The sequence below is a fragment of the Eubalaena glacialis genome, chromosome 3 (assembly GCF_028564815.1).
Source record: "Eubalaena glacialis isolate mEubGla1 chromosome 3, mEubGla1.1.hap2.+ XY, whole genome shotgun sequence".
Taxonomy (NCBI): domain Eukaryota; kingdom Metazoa; phylum Chordata; class Mammalia; order Artiodactyla; family Balaenidae; genus Eubalaena; species Eubalaena glacialis.
The window spans coordinates 54,482,144-54,499,086 of NC_083718.1; the positions used below are offsets into that span (position 1 = coordinate 54,482,144).

At 36.4% G+C, this 16,943-nt stretch overlaps 1 protein-coding gene across 2 annotated transcripts in view; it reads left to right on the forward strand.

The window, feature by feature from the left end:
- The window catches only part of ABL2 (ABL proto-oncogene 2, non-receptor tyrosine kinase), a 113,420-nt gene that overhangs the window by 81,520 nt on the left and 14,957 nt on the right, over positions 1 to 16,943 (forward strand). For both annotated transcript variants that reach the window (XM_061183072.1, XM_061183074.1), the window contains exons 2-3: positions 12,589 to 12,759; positions 16,296 to 16,591. In XM_061183072.1, the coding sequence (XP_061039055.1) occupies positions 12,589 to 12,759; positions 16,296 to 16,591 (467 nt within the window). The remainder of the gene's footprint in view (positions 1 to 12,588; positions 12,760 to 16,295; positions 16,592 to 16,943) is intronic.

A 16,943-nucleotide genomic window follows, 5' to 3' on the forward strand; every position in this document is an offset into this window, starting at 1 on the left:
AAGAAGTTAAGCTGTCACTGTTTGCAGATTACATGATACTATACATAGAAAATCCTAAAGACACTACCAGAAGACTACTAGAGGTCATCAGTGAATTTGGTAAAGTGGCAGGTTACAAAATTAATACACAGAAAGCTGTTGCATTTCTATACACTAACAACAAAAGATCAGAAAGACAAATTCAAGAAATAATCCATTTACCATCACATCAAAAAGAATGAAATACTGGGCTTCCTTGTTGGCGCAGTGGTTGAGAATCTGCCTGCTAATGCAGGGGACACGGGTTCAAGCCCTGGTCTGGGAAGATCCCACATGCCACGGAGCAACTAGGCCCGTGAGCCACAACTACTGAGCCTGCGCGTCTGGAGCTTGTGCTCCGCAACAAGAGAGGCCACGACAGTGAGAGGCCTGCGCACCGCGATGAAGAGTGGCCCCCGCTCGCTGCAACTAGAGAAAGCCCACGCACAGAAACGAAGACCCAACACAGCCAAAAAATAAATAAATAAAATTAAAAAAAAAAAAAAAGAATGAAATACCTAGGAATAAACCTACCTAAGGAGACAAAAGACCTGTACTCCAAAAACTATAAGATGCTGATAAAGAAATCAAGGATGACACAAACAGGTGGAAAAATATACCACGTTCTTTTATTGGAAGAATCAATATTGTCAAAATGACTATACTACCTAAGGCAATCTACAGATTGAATGCAGTCCCTATCAAATTACTAATGGCACTTTTCACAGAACTAGAACAAAAAAATTTTACAATTTTTATGGAGACACGAAAGACCCAAAATAGCCAAAGCAATCTTGAGAAAGAAAAACAGAGCTGGAAGAATCAGGTGCCCTGCCTTCAGACTATACTACAAAGCCACAGTCATCAAAACAGTATGGTACTGGCCCCAAAACAGAAATATAGATCAATGGAACAGGGTAGAAAGCCCAGAAATAAACCCATACACCTGTGGTCAGTTAATCTATGACAAAGGAGACAAGACTATACAATGGTGGAAAGACAGTCACTTCAACAAATGATGCTGGGAAAACTGTACAGCTACATGTAAAAAAATGAAATTAGAACATTCTTTAACACCATACACACAAAAAAAACCTCAAAATGGATTAAAGACCTAAATGTGAGACTGAACACTCTAAAACTCTTAGAGAAAAACATAGGCACAACACCCTCCAACATAAATCGCAGCAAGATCTTTTTCGATCTGTCTCCCAGAATAATGGAAATAAAAAGAAAAATAAACAAATGGGACCTAATTAAATTCAAAAGCTTTTGCACAGCAAAGGAAAGCATAAACAAAACGAAAAGACAACCCACAGGATGGGAGAAAACATTTGCAAATGATGTGACCGACGAGGGATTAGTCTCCAAAATTTACAAACAGCTCATGCAGCTTAATATCATCAAAACAAACAACCCAGTCCAAAAATGGGCAGAAGACCTAAATAGACATTTCTCCAAAGAAGACATACAGGTAGCCAAGAGGCACATGAAAAGATGCTTAACATCACTAACATTTCTCCAAAGAAGACAGATAGCCAAGAGACACATGAAAAGATGCTAAACATCACTAATGATTGGAGAAATGCAAATCAAAAGTATGAGATATCACCTCACACCAGTCAGAATGGCTATCATCAAAAAATTCACAGCCAATAAATGCTGGAGAGGGTGTGGAGAGAAGGGAACCCTCCTACACTGTTGGTGGGAATGTAAATTGGTACAGCCACTGTGGAGAACAGTATGGAGGTTCTTTAAAAAACTAAAAATAGAGCTAGCATATGATCTTGCAATCTCACTCCTGGGTATATATTCAGAGAAGAACATGGTTAGAAAGGATAGATGCACCCTGATGTTCATTGCAGCACTGTTTACAATAGCCAAGACATGGAAGCAACCTAAATGTCCATCAACAGAGGAATGGAATAAAGAAGATGTGGTACATATATACAATGGAATATTACTCAGCTGTTAAAAAGAATGAAATTGGGTCATTTGTAGGGTTGTGGATGGACCTAGAGTCTGTCATACAGAGTGAAGTAAGCCAGAAAGAGAAAAACAAGTACCATATATTAAGGCATATATGTGGAATCTAGAAAAATGTTATAGATGAACCTATTTGCAGGGCAGGCATAGAGACGTAGATGTAGAGAACGGACGTGTGGACACTGGAGGAGAACGGGAGGGTGGGACGGATTAGGAGATTAGGATTGACATATATACACTACCATGCGTGAAATAGATAGCTAGCAGGAACATGCTATAAAGCTTGGGAAGCTCAGCTCGGTGCTCTGTGATGACCTAGATGGGTGGGATGGGGGGTGGAGTGGGAGGGAGGTCCAAGAGGGAAGGGATATAGGTATACATATAACTGACTCACTTCATTGTACAGCAGAAACTAACACAACATTTTAAAACAATTATACTCCAATTAAAAAAAAAAAAGAATGAAGTAATGCCATTTGCAGCAACTTGGAAGGATCTAGAGATTGTCATACTGAGTGAAGTAGGTCAGAGAAAGAAATATCATATGATATTGCTTATATGCGAAATATAAAAAGAAATGATGCAAATGAACATATTTACGAAACAGAAACAGACTCACAGACTTAGAGAATGAACTTACGGTTACCAAGGGGAAAGGGTGGAGGGAAGGGATAGTTAGGGAGTTTGGGTTTGACATGTACACGCTGCTATATTTAAAATGGATAACCAACAAGGCCCTACTTACTGTATAGCACAGGGAACTCTGCTCAATGTTAAGTAGCAGCCTGGATTGGAGGGGAGTCTGGGGGAGAATGGATACATGTATATGTATGGCTGAGTTGTTTTGCTGTGCACCTGAAACTATCACAACATTGTTAATCGACTATACTCCAATATAAAATAAAAAGTCTAACAAAACAGTTTTACTTAAGAATTTCCTTGATTAAGCAGTAAAAATGGTTAATTTTATAAAAATCTTGATTCTCAGATACATGTCTTTTTAGTATTCTATGTGACAAAATGGAAAGTACGCATAAAGTACTTCTGCTGCTTGCCAAAATATTGTGGCTGTTTTTAGAGAGAGCCATGTGCAATTTTTTTGTGTTTTGAGTTGAACTGGCTGCTTTTTTCATGGAACACTATTTTCACTTGAAAGACTGAACGACAAACTATTCAGATTTGGGATTTGGTAGACATTTTCTCAAAAATGAATGAAGTGAGTTTGCTGTTTCAAAGAAGATGTATTAATTGTTGGAAATGGTAGAATTTGAGCTTTTAAGCAAAAATTAGAATTTATTGGCTTCCCTGGTGGCACAGTGGTTAAGAATCTGCCTGCCAATGCAGGGGACACGGGTTCGAGCCCTGGTCCGGGAAGATCCACATGGTGCGGAGCAACTAAGCCCGTGGGCCACGGCTACTAAGCCTGCACTCTAGAGCCCACGCGCCACAACTACTGAGCCCAAGCATCACAACTACTGAAGCCCGCGTGCCTAGAGCCCGTGCTCTGCCACCACTCGCTGCAACTAGAGAAGGCCCGCGTGCAGCAACGAAGACCCAAAGCAGCCAATAATAAATAAATAAAACAAATAAATTTATTAAAAAAAAATTAGAATTTATTAAAATTAGTAACCATCATTCTGATCATGACAACTTCTTAAAACTTTTGTGATGAGATTGATGGTGATAGTAATTAATAGGATGTTTCAATGTTATATAACGAAGTATATCAACATTTAGTGAATCATGATTTCCAGATGATCAATGCATGATGTTAAAAAATACAAAGTACAGAATAGACCCATTCCAAGTACAAGATAAACCAACAAATTTTAATTTGACAGATGATGAAAATTTTGTCTATGTGGTGTCAGATTTCAATTTACAGTTAACCTTTGTTGAGTTTTGGTGTGGTATCAAAGAAGAATATCCATAATAATCTGAAAGAATGTTAAAATATACCTTCCTTTTATACCTCCATATCTGTGTGCAATAAGATTTTCATATACTTAAACAAAAATAACATCACAACAGATCAAATGCAGAATGAAGATTCTACTATCTTGTTTTAAGCCAGATATTTGCAAAAAATGACAATGTTACTCTTACCTCTTAATTTTCTTTTCAAGGGTAGTTATTTTTAATAAAATATGTTAACATGAGTTTATTATTTTAAAATTAATATTACAGTTTCTCAGTTTTAATTTCAAATATGGTAAATAATGATAGATGTAACCCACATAACAGAGGTCTTTGGAGATGTCAGTAGTTCTTATTTTTTAATTAAAAAATTTTAATTATAAAATATACATAACATAAAACTTACTTTTTAAACTATTTTAAGATGTACAGTTTAGTAGCCTGAAGTACAGTCACCCATTTCCAGAACTAGAGCAGCTTCTAGATATTTCACTTAAGTGGAATCATACAATATTTGTCCTTCTGTGTCTGACTTATTTCACTTAGCATAATGTTTTCAAGGCCCATCTATGTTGTAGCATATATTAAAATTTTATTCCTTTTTATGGTTGAATAATATTCCGTTGTATATACCACATTTTGTTTATTTGTTCATCCCCTCTGTACTCCTGGTAACAATATAGGAGCCTTGGGCTTCCCTGGTGGCGCAGTGGTTGAGAATCTGTCTGCCAATGCAGGGGACAAGGGTTCGAGCCCTGGTCTGGGAAGATCCCACATGCCACGGAGCAACTAGGCCCGTGAGGCACAATTACTGAGCCTGCGCGTCTGGAGTCTGTGCTCCGCAACAAGAGAGGCCGCGATAATGAGAGGCCCGCGCACCGTGATGAAGAGTGGCCCCCACTTGCCGCAACTAGAGAAAGCCCTCGCACAGAAACGAAGACCCAACACAACCATAAATAAATAAATAAATAAATAAATAAAAATTAAAAAAAAAAAGAAACAATAAAGATGTTAATCTGAGATCACAGAACGATCTTTTAAAAAAAAATATAGGAGCCTTAAAAAATGTAACTATTAATTATTGGTAATTTAAATAGCAGATTTACTGATTAAATAGTAAATCATATGGTATAGAATATAGATATGTATAAAATATGAATTATGGAGCTCCTTTGCCTTTTATTTTGTGTAATTTAGGGAAGGAGAAATTCAACCCAGTATTTGAAATTGAGTCATTAATTTGAGGTAACCCATTAGTTGTTTAACTCTTGCTTTCCTCATGATGTTAACAGTACTGGCTTCATAAAAGTTAATTTCTTTGAGTGCATAAGGTTTGTTTTTTTTACACTGTTAATAATTACCTACATCAAAGTCATTCTTTCTTTAAGTTTACATTATAATTTTGTAACATCTTTATTGAAGGCTATTTCAGTTCTACTATCTATAATTTAACCGTTAACCTTTATTGACCTGGAACCAAGCACAGTGGCTGGTACATAGTAGGTACTTAACAAATATTTATTGAATCAATGAGTGTTCTTAGGTGTACAGTAACACATTCTTGTATTATTTTTGTAGATTATACCACTAAAGTCATCCATCATTTGTAGATTTTACTAATTTCCTATAAGGTTCTTAAGTTTTATTTAACTTTGTTCCTATGTATTAACAAAGATTAGGCTTTCACTTTTAAAAGTTTTAATACTCAAAAGTTTTCAGCACTATCATGCCATGTTTTTAACCTTTATTAAGCTATAATAGAGCCAAAATTTTACTGAAGGCTGTCATTTCCTGGCTTCTGTGCTTATGAATCAGATTGTAACTATTTCTTTGACTTTGGATTTGTGGTTTCGTGAACTAATTTAAGTGATGCAAAAGATGAGACTTGTTAGGCGTTTCCTCTCTTTTAAAAGTGTAAACACTTATTGTAAACGCGTTTTCTTCAAGGAAACTTTTCTCTACAGTCTCACTTCATTATCACTTATTAATGAAACCCCATCTATATGTACTAATCCCTACGTATTTTATTATTTGTTACTCATGTGTGTCAGTTTTTACTTATTTTTTCAAAATGTTCCAGAGGTTTTGAAGTATCTCCATTCTGACTCAATGTTTTGCTAATTACTAGACATTTTCCTTTATGTAACTCTTCACCCACTTTGGACTTGTAAATGCTTACCCTTCCATTGGTTCCTTCTGGCTACTGAGTACATGAATGAGTGTCACATGCATATGGTATTGCTTGTCAGAGAGTGGAATTCCAAGACTTCCTCTGTACATACATCAGTTAAACTTTTGTGCTTCTGGGCAGAGGAATGGTCTTTGGGACAGCTCTGCTTCTACCTAATTGTTATGGCAGAGATCAGGACACATCGCTTTGCTGCCTGTGCAGTGAGGCCTCAGAAACTGCTCTACCCAACTTGACAGGTATGATATAAGGGTGATAGTTTGGGGAGGGTACATAATCACAGTAATCAAGCATGAATGGAGATTTCAAAAAATTGATATTATCTACTATTGTTATCATCTTTATTCTTGGCCAGTGAAGCTTCATGTGTTTTTTTTTCCTGGTATTTCATAGTAAGGGCCTTAGTAAGTACCTATTGAATGAAAGAAGAAATGAATAACGTATGATATTTTGTAGTATTAAGATACATATGGCTTGATATTGAGAACAATTGATTTATCTAACCACCTTACACAGTTTTTAAAAGAGGTGTTAAAAAGTATTAGTTTCTTAGGGACTTCCCAGGTGGTCCAGGGGTTAGGACTCTGTGCTTTCACTGCTGTGGGCCTGGGTTTGACCCCTGGTTGGGGAACTGAAATCCTGCAAGCTGTGCGGCGCAACCAAAAAGAAAAAAAAAAAAAGTATTAGCTTCTTAGAGAATATGCAATCAAAGTAGAATTCTAGCAAGATAAGTGTTCGTAAAAATGCTTGGAAATGCCTAAACTGAAATTTTTGAATATTAATTTCTCCAATTACTACCTAACAAATTTCTACCTAGAAATTTCTTAAACTTAGAAATTTCTGCTGAAAGTTATTGAATGACTAATTGGTAAAAAGTGTTTTAAATAAAATTAAACATTAATTTAAATTAAACATTAGACATTATTTAAACTAATTATACATTAAACGTTAAATTTAGGAATTATCTCTGAATTTGAGTTTTATTCTGGATTTTAACTTGTTTAATCCTGATAATTTACTTTGTACAAGCTGCTACTTCTATGTTTTACCTTATTTTTATTGTTTCCTACAAGTCTATTAGTAGAAAAAAGTAATAAAATTACCTTTTCTTAATAGTCACAATGTATTTCTGCTACCTGGGTCCTATATTCCATAAGTAAAAATTAGAGTCTTCTGTTGTGTCATCTTAAGTCCATGATATACCTCAACAATAGTGAGTAATGACAGATAACTCACTATCTAAGTTACCTGATGTGTAGTAGTCACTTGACGTTGTTCAAAAATAAAGCATTCCCAGCCTACACACTTGTATTTGGGCGGGTGCAGTACATCTGAATCATCCAGATTTGACTGTCTTAAGCCGATGAGGAAAGTAGCATAGACTAGACCTGCTGGATAACACGGTGGCATTTACTTCCTATAGGTCCTCCCCCCTCTTTTTGTCTTCATTCCTTAGCTTGCTCTCCCCCATTTAGTTCTTTAACTCTTTATGATTTAAAACATGTTCATTCCTGGCCTCAGGAAAATGTTAGGATATTTCTTGTCTTTGGAAAATTTCCCCTTTTGTTTGGTGCTAGTGGGTAGGATGGTGTTTAAGTGGATATCCTGTGCAGGCGGATTGTACAGGAAATAGAGCCTTAGTACTGTGAGAACAAAAGAGTGGGAAGAAAGAAGAAACGAAGGAAATAAGATCTTTTGACTTGACCAAAAAGACTGTAAAACCAGAGATGGGAAGAAGATGATTGGGGAATAAAAAGGATTGTTTTCCAAGTTGTGGTTCTTTTAGTACTTTGGTCTCAGAAATGACTGTTTTCCTGTATTTATTATTTTGTATATATTACAGAAATGTACAGTATTTTTTGGCCTGTATATATGTTTTAAGTTTTCATAAAATTGTGCCATAGGTCTCATTCTCCTTTCTCCTTTTGTCAAATAACATGGTTTTAAGAAGCTGACTTGCCTTTAAAAATCCTCCTTTGAGCTTGATGGAGTTCCTCTCCAGTACAGATGAATCACATGTCATAGACATGTCCTTGCACTTTGACAGTCTGTCATTCTACTATCATCAGAGCAGAATTCCTGCTCATCCAATTTAAATGCTTTCTCTTCTCTGAAACCTTTTCTGACTGCAGAGTTTTGTTTCCTTATTCTGTCCTCTCATAGCATCCTCTGTGAGTATAGCAGTATGCATGATTCATTTATTCAACAAATTGTTTTCAAGAGCCTCTTATATGCATTCACTGTTTGGGGTGCTTGGAATTTATTAGTGAACAAAGCAGGCAAAAATGTCTGTCCTCCTGAAACTGATATTCTAGTGGGGTGAGGTAATAGTTGATGTGAATGTGATGATAAATAAATTACATATTTTGTGGTAATAAGAGTGATGGAGGGACTTCCCTGGTGGTGCAGTGGTTAAGAATCCGCCTGCCAATGCAGGGAACACAGGTTCGAGCTCTGGTCCAGGAAGATCCCACATGCTGCAGAGCAGCTAAGCCCGTGTGCCACAACTACTGAGCCCGTGCTCTAAAGCCCGTGAGCCACAACTACTGAGCCCACTCTCCGCAACTAGAGAAAACCCACGCATGGCAACGAAGACCCAACACAGCCAAAAAAATAATAATAAATTTATAAAAAAACAGTGATGGAGAGAAATACATTAGGAAAGGAGGCGTGGGGGATGTGGAAGTGTTGTCAGGAGTAGATGCATTTTAAAATAGGATGGTCAGAGAATGCCGTACCAAGAGGGTAACATTTGAGTGAAGTGGCATGTGGATGTCTTGGGGAAGAATGTTTTAGGTGGATGGAAAAGCCAGTACAAAGGTCCTGAGGTAGGAGTGTGCCTGTCTTGTTCAAGCAACAGCAGGGATGCCAGTAGTCAGAATGAGGTAAAATGGGAGAGGAATAGTAGGAAGATGAATTCGGCAAGGTAAGTTGCAAAGGGCCTTGCAGGCCCCTTGTAAGGACTTTAGCTTTTATTCCAAGATAAGGAGCCATCAAAGAGTTTCGAGCAGAGGAGTAAAGCAATCTGACTTATGCTTTAAAAGCTGGTTGGTGTGTTGAGAATAGACAGTAGAGAGCTAGGATAAGAAGCATGGAGATCAGTTAGAAGTCTAGTGAAATAATCTAGCTGAGAGATGATGGTGGTGACAGGGCAGTAGTAGTGGAGGCGGTGAGAAATGGATAGATTATATTCTTGGAGGCAGTGCCAATAGGATTTCCTGATGGATTGGATGTTGTATTGGAGAGCAAAAAAGGAATCATCAATGATTCCAAGGTTTTTTGTTTTTCTTTCCTCGCCTTTATTGATATAATTGACATACAACATTGTGTAAGTTTAAGGTATAATAATACATAAGTGTTGATTTGGTACACTTTGGTAATGCAAGATGATTACCATCATAGCATTAGCTAATACCTGCATCATGTCACATAATTACCATTTCTTTTTTGTGGTAAGAACAATTTCAATCTAGTCTCTTAGCAATTTTAAAATTTATAATACAGTATTATTAGCTATAATTACTATGTTATACACTAGATCACCAGAGCTTATTTATCTTATAGTTTGTACTCAAACTTCCAAGGTTTTTGGCCTGAGGAACTGAAAAGATGGACTTGCCATTAACTGAGGTGGAAAATTCTGTGAGAGCAGCACATTTGGGGGAAAGAATGGATGCTAGTTTTTTATAGTAAGTCCAAATAATGTTATTAGTGATTTTTAATCTTTATATTCTGAGGCCCAGCATGGTGCCTACTGTATAGTAGATGTTCACTAAAATCATTAGTTTTGTAAATCTTAGATTTTTAGTATACTGGGTTTCACAAAGTAAGGTATAAATATACAGTATTTGTTGTTTCTGGCCTGATAGGATTTAAGAGTTGGCTTCAGTGTCTACTTGATTACTGTTTCTGACTTGGTAGTACAGAAGTTCTTGTTACCCTTGATTTTTGTTCCTCTTATAATGTCAAACAAGGGGGACTTTCTTTTATCTAAAAAGAAGGAAATATACTTGAACTGTTTGACAATCATTAAACCAAATAATAATCATAAAACATTGTAATGTGTTACCACTATCACTGGCAAGAAACATTTATCATTGTGGATGGAACATGTGATATTCAGTATAAAACCTAAAAAATATTAGACTATTCTCTGTACTTCTTTTTGGCAGTTCTTTTCATTTTAATAAAGTAGCCCAATGGAAATTCCATTAGAGTAGATATTATTTCATTAGAATGAAGAAAAACATAGTACCTGAGACCAGTTTGAAGCATGTTTTATATGATATAGTATTTTGTTTGTTTGGTAATCCTAATTTGTTATCTTAGTATATATAATACAGCTGTTCCTATTCACTATAATTCTGCATTTAAACAAGAAGCAAGGTAATTTGTTTCAAATTAACTTTTCAGGACATATGGACATATTTTCAGGTTTGTTGTAACATTCTTAATGTAAAACAATTTAATTAGCTGTGAAATTTTTAAAATATATTCTTTTTAAGAGGAGGAAGGAATGTGAAGAAGTGAAATAAACTGTTAGAAGAACATCCAACCTATAAGAGGAATTTCTGTCTATATGATACAGACGGTTATGAAGCCATTTTAAAAACATTGGTTAATGCTATTTGAAGTTTAAAAGACATCTCACTGTTTCCTGTCACTTATATTTTTGTGTAATTTGGTTATTCATTCAGTCAACAGTTACTGAACACATATTATGTGACTCTTGCTAGAAAAAAGATACAATTCTTATGCCAAGGAGCACATTGTGAAGTTGGGGAAACGAACATAAATTGAGGATAAAGATAGGAGGTGTTACTGCAGCAAGTGTAATGCTTTTGTGAGCACAGGGAGGAGGAGCATGTGAGGCTTCCAAGGGGAGATTATATTGGAGTTGAGTGTTATATCAATAAAATGAATAGAAGCCAGCCAGTCAAAAAAAAGGGTGGAATGAGTGCACATTCTAGGTAGATAGGACTATGTGAACAAAGGCAAAAAGGTAGGAAGCATCATGGTGTATGTTCAGATGTAAAATTTGAGGTGTGGAATGGGGGAGAGGTGAAGCTGGAGGAATAGGTAGAGATCTGATAATAAGAGACCTTGTAGGCCATGTTAAAGAGATTTTAGATTGATGGTGAACTATTAAAGAATCTTAAGAAGAGTGACATGGTCAAATTTTTGTTTTAAATAGATCACTTTGCCAGCTGTGTGGAGGATGGATTTGAGGGAGACAAGACTGGAGGCAGTAGTCCAGGTGAGAGATGATGGGAATCTGAACTAAGACATTGGCAGTACAGAAGGAGAGGAGGGAATGGATTGGAAAAGAAATAAAATCACAGATTCAAGGGTTTTTCTTCTTCATGTATGATAAAACCAAGTTTAAATTAAAAATGAGTGGAAGGAGAGGGAGAGAGAGACATATTTTATGACAGAGGCAGTTGGATAGTGGCAGATTGCCACAAAAACCAGTTTTTAGTGATTAAGAACATTGCTACTGAAAGATGAGTGTATTTTTTGTATAATCATCCTGAACTGTGAGAAGCAGGTGATCTTTAACTAAGATGGTATAGGGATCACCTGTTTGTGTAGTATAACTAAATCTAAGAACCACAATGCCTTGAGGAAGAAACCAGGTCTTACAAGGCTTCAACCAGTACACATGATAGAAACTCAATAAATCATGTCCACTGCTGGCAGTATTTTCTAGAGCCCTAAGTTAGTTATTTTATAAAAATGTACCACTTAGGAAAAGAAAATAGGGTAAAAATTTTTTTTTTCATTAAAACAATTAACAATTGAAAACTGTTATGTTATAGACAGTGCATGGTAACACAAAGGTATTTTGGGATGCCAAAAATATTTTGTATTAAACCAAAATATTTTTCTGTTATTTAATAGATAATTTTAGGATTTTTTTCTAAAAGCACTATTTCTGTAATTTTCTATATGTAAATGGAAGGTCTGGATTAATACAATCTGTACGTATTTCTTAAAATCTCTCTTATCTTTTCCACAATTTGTTTTATATAGAGAGAGTAAGGGGAGAAAGGTACTTTGGGAGGACTTATAAAACATAACTATTCCTTCTTAAAACCACCGTCACCTAGACAAAATATCTTGTGTGTTTTATAAAATGAACTGCCATTTCTTTTTGAGATTTCTTTTTTTATTTTGAGGAAACTGTGCCTTTCCTATTCATTTGGTTCTGATTTTGGTTAATGCATATAACAGCTAAATGCTCGTTTTGTGTTCTTTTCTCTATCTTGTTGTATTTTCAACAAGTAGACTTCTCTCCTGCTTAGGAGATGGTGCTGTTTTGCTCATTCTTCATGACTCCACAACTATGTGTACAGTTTTGTTCTACCCTGGAGCCATCAGTATAATGCCAGCAGCTAAAATATTGTGTATGTACTGAATTCAAATGAATTTCCGTCTCTTGGACTTACTGTGAACTCCTTTCTCTTTATGTCTTTCAGAAGCCTTGCACCGCCCCTATGGTTGTGATGTTGAACCCCAGGCCCTGAATGAAGCCATCAGGTGGAGCTCCAAGGAGAACTTGCTTGGAGCCACTGAGAGTGACCCTAATCTCTTTGTTGCACTTTATGATTTCGTAGCAAGTGGTGATAACACACTGAGTATTACTAAAGGTGAGCTTCTATGTAACATCCTCTTACTTTTCAGTTTTTATTAGTGGTTAAGAAATAAAGGGGTGTATTCTAGATTCTGCCTCTGACTAAAATTAGCTAGGCAATTTGGGCCCAGATACCTTTGGTTCATTCTTTTTTTTTAAACCTGTGTAGGGGATAATGCCACTTTATCTACTTTATAGGATTTTTATTAAGGCTAAAATGAGACGAAGTACTTTAGAAAAAACACCACACGATATATACATAAACTTTACTCATTCTCAGAATTCTGTATTATGCATAATATGCCAGCATTCACCTGCCACAAAGGTAAGGTTTACCGTACACCTCTTCTCACTGAACTGTGGCTAAGATGTCATGTTGCCAGACCCCAGTGCTACTCTAAGTGTCGTTCGTGGACTGACTGCCTATTTGAGAACCATTCGTTACCAGTCTGCACTGAGATTAAGAACTTTCACTCAAAATGTAAAACAACTACATTGCTAAGTACACTATTTATTATTTAGTTCAGCTGACATTTTCCTTTTTTGGAACAAGACTTTCAGCAGGAAGAAAGTAATCCAGTGATTCACATTCTGGCACAAGCATCTTGTTGTGGACCTGCTTTGAGTAGCACTGGCCTAGACAACTTATCTCTCATTTGTGTTTATATGGGTTAGTGAAAGGACTAGTAGGAAGGGTTTCTATTGTAGTAGCACTCTCAACAGAGTAGTAGTTTATTTTCAGTAGTAAATTCTTATCAAAGGGAACATCGAGAACATGTCCAGGTAAAACTAACCATTATTGGTTTTTTGAACAAGGACAGAAAACGTGAAACTTTTTTGAGAAAGAAATAGTATAGGACATTCTCATTGTGTATGTGAGTTGGATTGCTAATCTGCTTAAGCTTTTCTAGTCTTTTGCATTTATGAAAGCTTCCTACTGGGAAAAAATAAGATTCAGGATAATTTTTAGCTAAATGAAAATGTAACTTAAATGATTATTTGTCAAACATATTCTTTTTATTTGTAAGGGTTCAGAATGAGGTATTAAATGGGAGCGCATATACCAAATTAAGAAGACAGGTCTCCACTCAAGGAATGTTACCGTTAAATAAAATTTTTATATACATCAATTTTTAAAATCCAGCCAGATTCTTCAAAAGCAGAAATCCTTAAAACTGAGTTTCTCAAACTGGGGTGTAAGTATGTCCCAGAGTGGGCATGATTGTATGTGTACATGTGCAAGGAGGTTTCAAAAGTACAGGAAAAGTAAAGTGCATTATTATCTCCTAACATCAATTTACTTAAAGATTTTGGGTAGCTTTGGGGGCAGCAGGTTGGTGATGGTATTTGTACATGTGTGGGGGGCTGTGTTTTATGATGGGAGGAAAATTTTACACAGAGGTTTAGGATAAAACAAAGGACTTCAAAAGCATTATATACTGTGTGGTAGGTAGTCTCTTTGGGCTACAACACACTCTTTTACCTTAAGATGCTTTAGTGGAGAAGTTGGTGAAGTGAAGACTCAGAACATTCTTTCCTAGATATAATTTTCATGTCAGTTATTTTCCAAGATAGCTCAGTCAGTCACCAAGGAAACATTGATAAAGAAAGCCTGTTGATTCATCTGTTACCAGTAATGGCAACTACTGGTGTGCAGCCCAAGAAGTGGGATTCCCATTTTCTTATGACCAACAGTGATTTCTTTTAAAACCTACGAAATGCCAGGTTTTTATCCAGGTTCTTATTAATATAAAACAGTGTCATGCTAAAGCTAATTTATTATTTTAAAAGACAAGAAAATATTTTAAAAATAAAATAGCAATACTTATTTTAGTTCCTTCTTCAAAGATGATATTTTGCTTGAATTATAAAAACAAAGTTCTCCCAGGATTCCTCTGGCAATAGGGCCAATGTTTATATCCATTGTCAATTTCCATGGTATTCAAAACTTCCAGAGTGGAAAATTCTCCTCCTAACTGCCAAAAAGAGAAAAACAAACAACCAAAAACCTAGGGAGTTTGACTGTATCCTGATTATGATGACATGTCATTATCAGTTCTTAGTAAGGAAGCAACAGTAATATACTTGGTAAAGAACTTAGTCTTTAATTCTGATTCTCTTAGAGTAGTGGAGAAAAGCTACAGACTGACAAGTCTTATTTAGCTTTTCTGGCAGCAGTAAGATTTTTTTTCCCTGCAGATATGGTTGGGGAGTATTTATCAGTACACATGCATTTCCACCACCACATGCACGTACACTACTATATACCTATACGTATATATATTTTTTGTATGTGTGTGTGTGCGTGTGCATTGCACAATCTCATGTTTTTTCACATTGAATGTCTCACATCCTAGGATCTTGGGTGAGGTGGTAGGGGCTAATAGAAAGTTATCCTATGGTAAACATTTCTGTAGACCGCTGAAAAAAGTTAGATGGCTGCCAGAATAGTAATTTTGAGTTTTTCCTCAACAGCCTTTGCCTGATAACTGCTGAGCCATGTGCTTTTGATTGCTCTGGCTTTCTTCTGTTTTCTGACACTGTGAAGTCAATGTGAACTCTATAGGAAGGCTTGCATCTCTCAGATATGGGAGCCTAAGGCCTTATAAGGATTCTTTAAGTTATCATTTATCACTATTGATACCTCTTTCACCTTCCCTGTTTTGCCTGTGCTGCAAGTACAGGGGCAGGGTGTATGTTTGGGGAGTCTAAAGTTGATGTTCACGGCTTTATTAGAGAAATCAAGGACATTGAAGTTGATAGCAAAGATAACTCCGAGTAACTTGTGTCTTGGGTTCCAACTTCAGACTCAGCTTCCCTTTGCCACACACTAATATGAGAGGAGCAGATGGGGTGATTAATTCATCATGGGGAATGGGAGGGAAATTGGGAAATTCTCACTGTTTTAAAACTTGAGTCCTGGGAAAGATTGTGCTTCGGGAGTCCTCACTGCCCACCTCCACCTCCACCTCCACCTCCAAGTACTTTTCTTTCTGAAAATGTTGCTGAAAGCTCTGTGGTCAGTTCTTTTTTGTTTTGTTCTTTGTTTTTTTACATTGATGGTTTTTGTAGCCTTTGTGCCAACTGAAATTTAGAAGTAACTTTGTATTTTACATGTCTTATCCCTAGTCCTTGATTGTGGTTAACACTGAACCATATATAAGATACATTCCCTGACAGACTGTTTTGAGGAAAAAATTAATTTCATTTTTTTGAAGAGTGAGACTATGTCATTTTCCAGACATTTGAGTAACCTTTTTATCTTTGTATGCTACCTTAGTTGCATACATGGAGTTTCTGGTTAAAAACCTTTAAAACTCTATAGGTAATGTCAGAAAACCATCTCTTAACTATGCTGCTTTTGTTTAAGCTACGAGCTAAACATATCAATCAGGCTATGATGACAGCCAACTTTTCATTATTTTTAAAAATTTTGTTGGCTTAAAAGTTCTTGATTCATTTTTCAGTGAGTTTTAAGTTTGACAGTAGACTGCTTCCATTTGAGATAGTCTTAACATCTTTTCTTTCATTCTGTGACGACCTCCTGGCCAGGTGAAAAGCTACGAGTCCTTGGTTACAACCAGAATGGTGAGTGGAGTGAAGTTCGCTCTAAGAATGGCCAAGGCTGGGTGCCAAGCAACTACATCACCCCAGTGAACAGCCTGGAAAAACACTCCTGGTACCATGGACCTGTGTCTCGCAGTGCAGCAGAGTACCTACTCAGCAGTCTAATCAATGGCAGCTTCCTGGTGCGAGAAAGTGAGAGCAGCCCTGGGCAGCTATCAATCTCGCTCAGGTATGAGGGGCGTGTGTATCACTACAGGATCAATACCACCACAGATGGCAAGGTAAGACTGGCTGGCAGCCACCTCTAGGTGTGGACTGGCTGCTCTTTAGAAACAATACTCAGAACAACCAAGGAGTATAGTTTTTATGTCTGACATGAAATAAACTAATCACTGACGTGAGTTTGAGCTATTTGGCATGTGAGAGAGAGCTTACTCTTTTCAAAAGAATATGATAATGGAAATTAAAAACAGTATTATGTTAATAGTTTAATGATGAGCTAGATTTGAAGGTGAAGAATGAAGAAAACAGCTGTATAAGTTAACTGTTCTCATCATCATCAGTATACAAGTATGCATATATGCATCCAATACATTATGTAGAACTTATAAATTAAACCTTGTGTCTATGAAA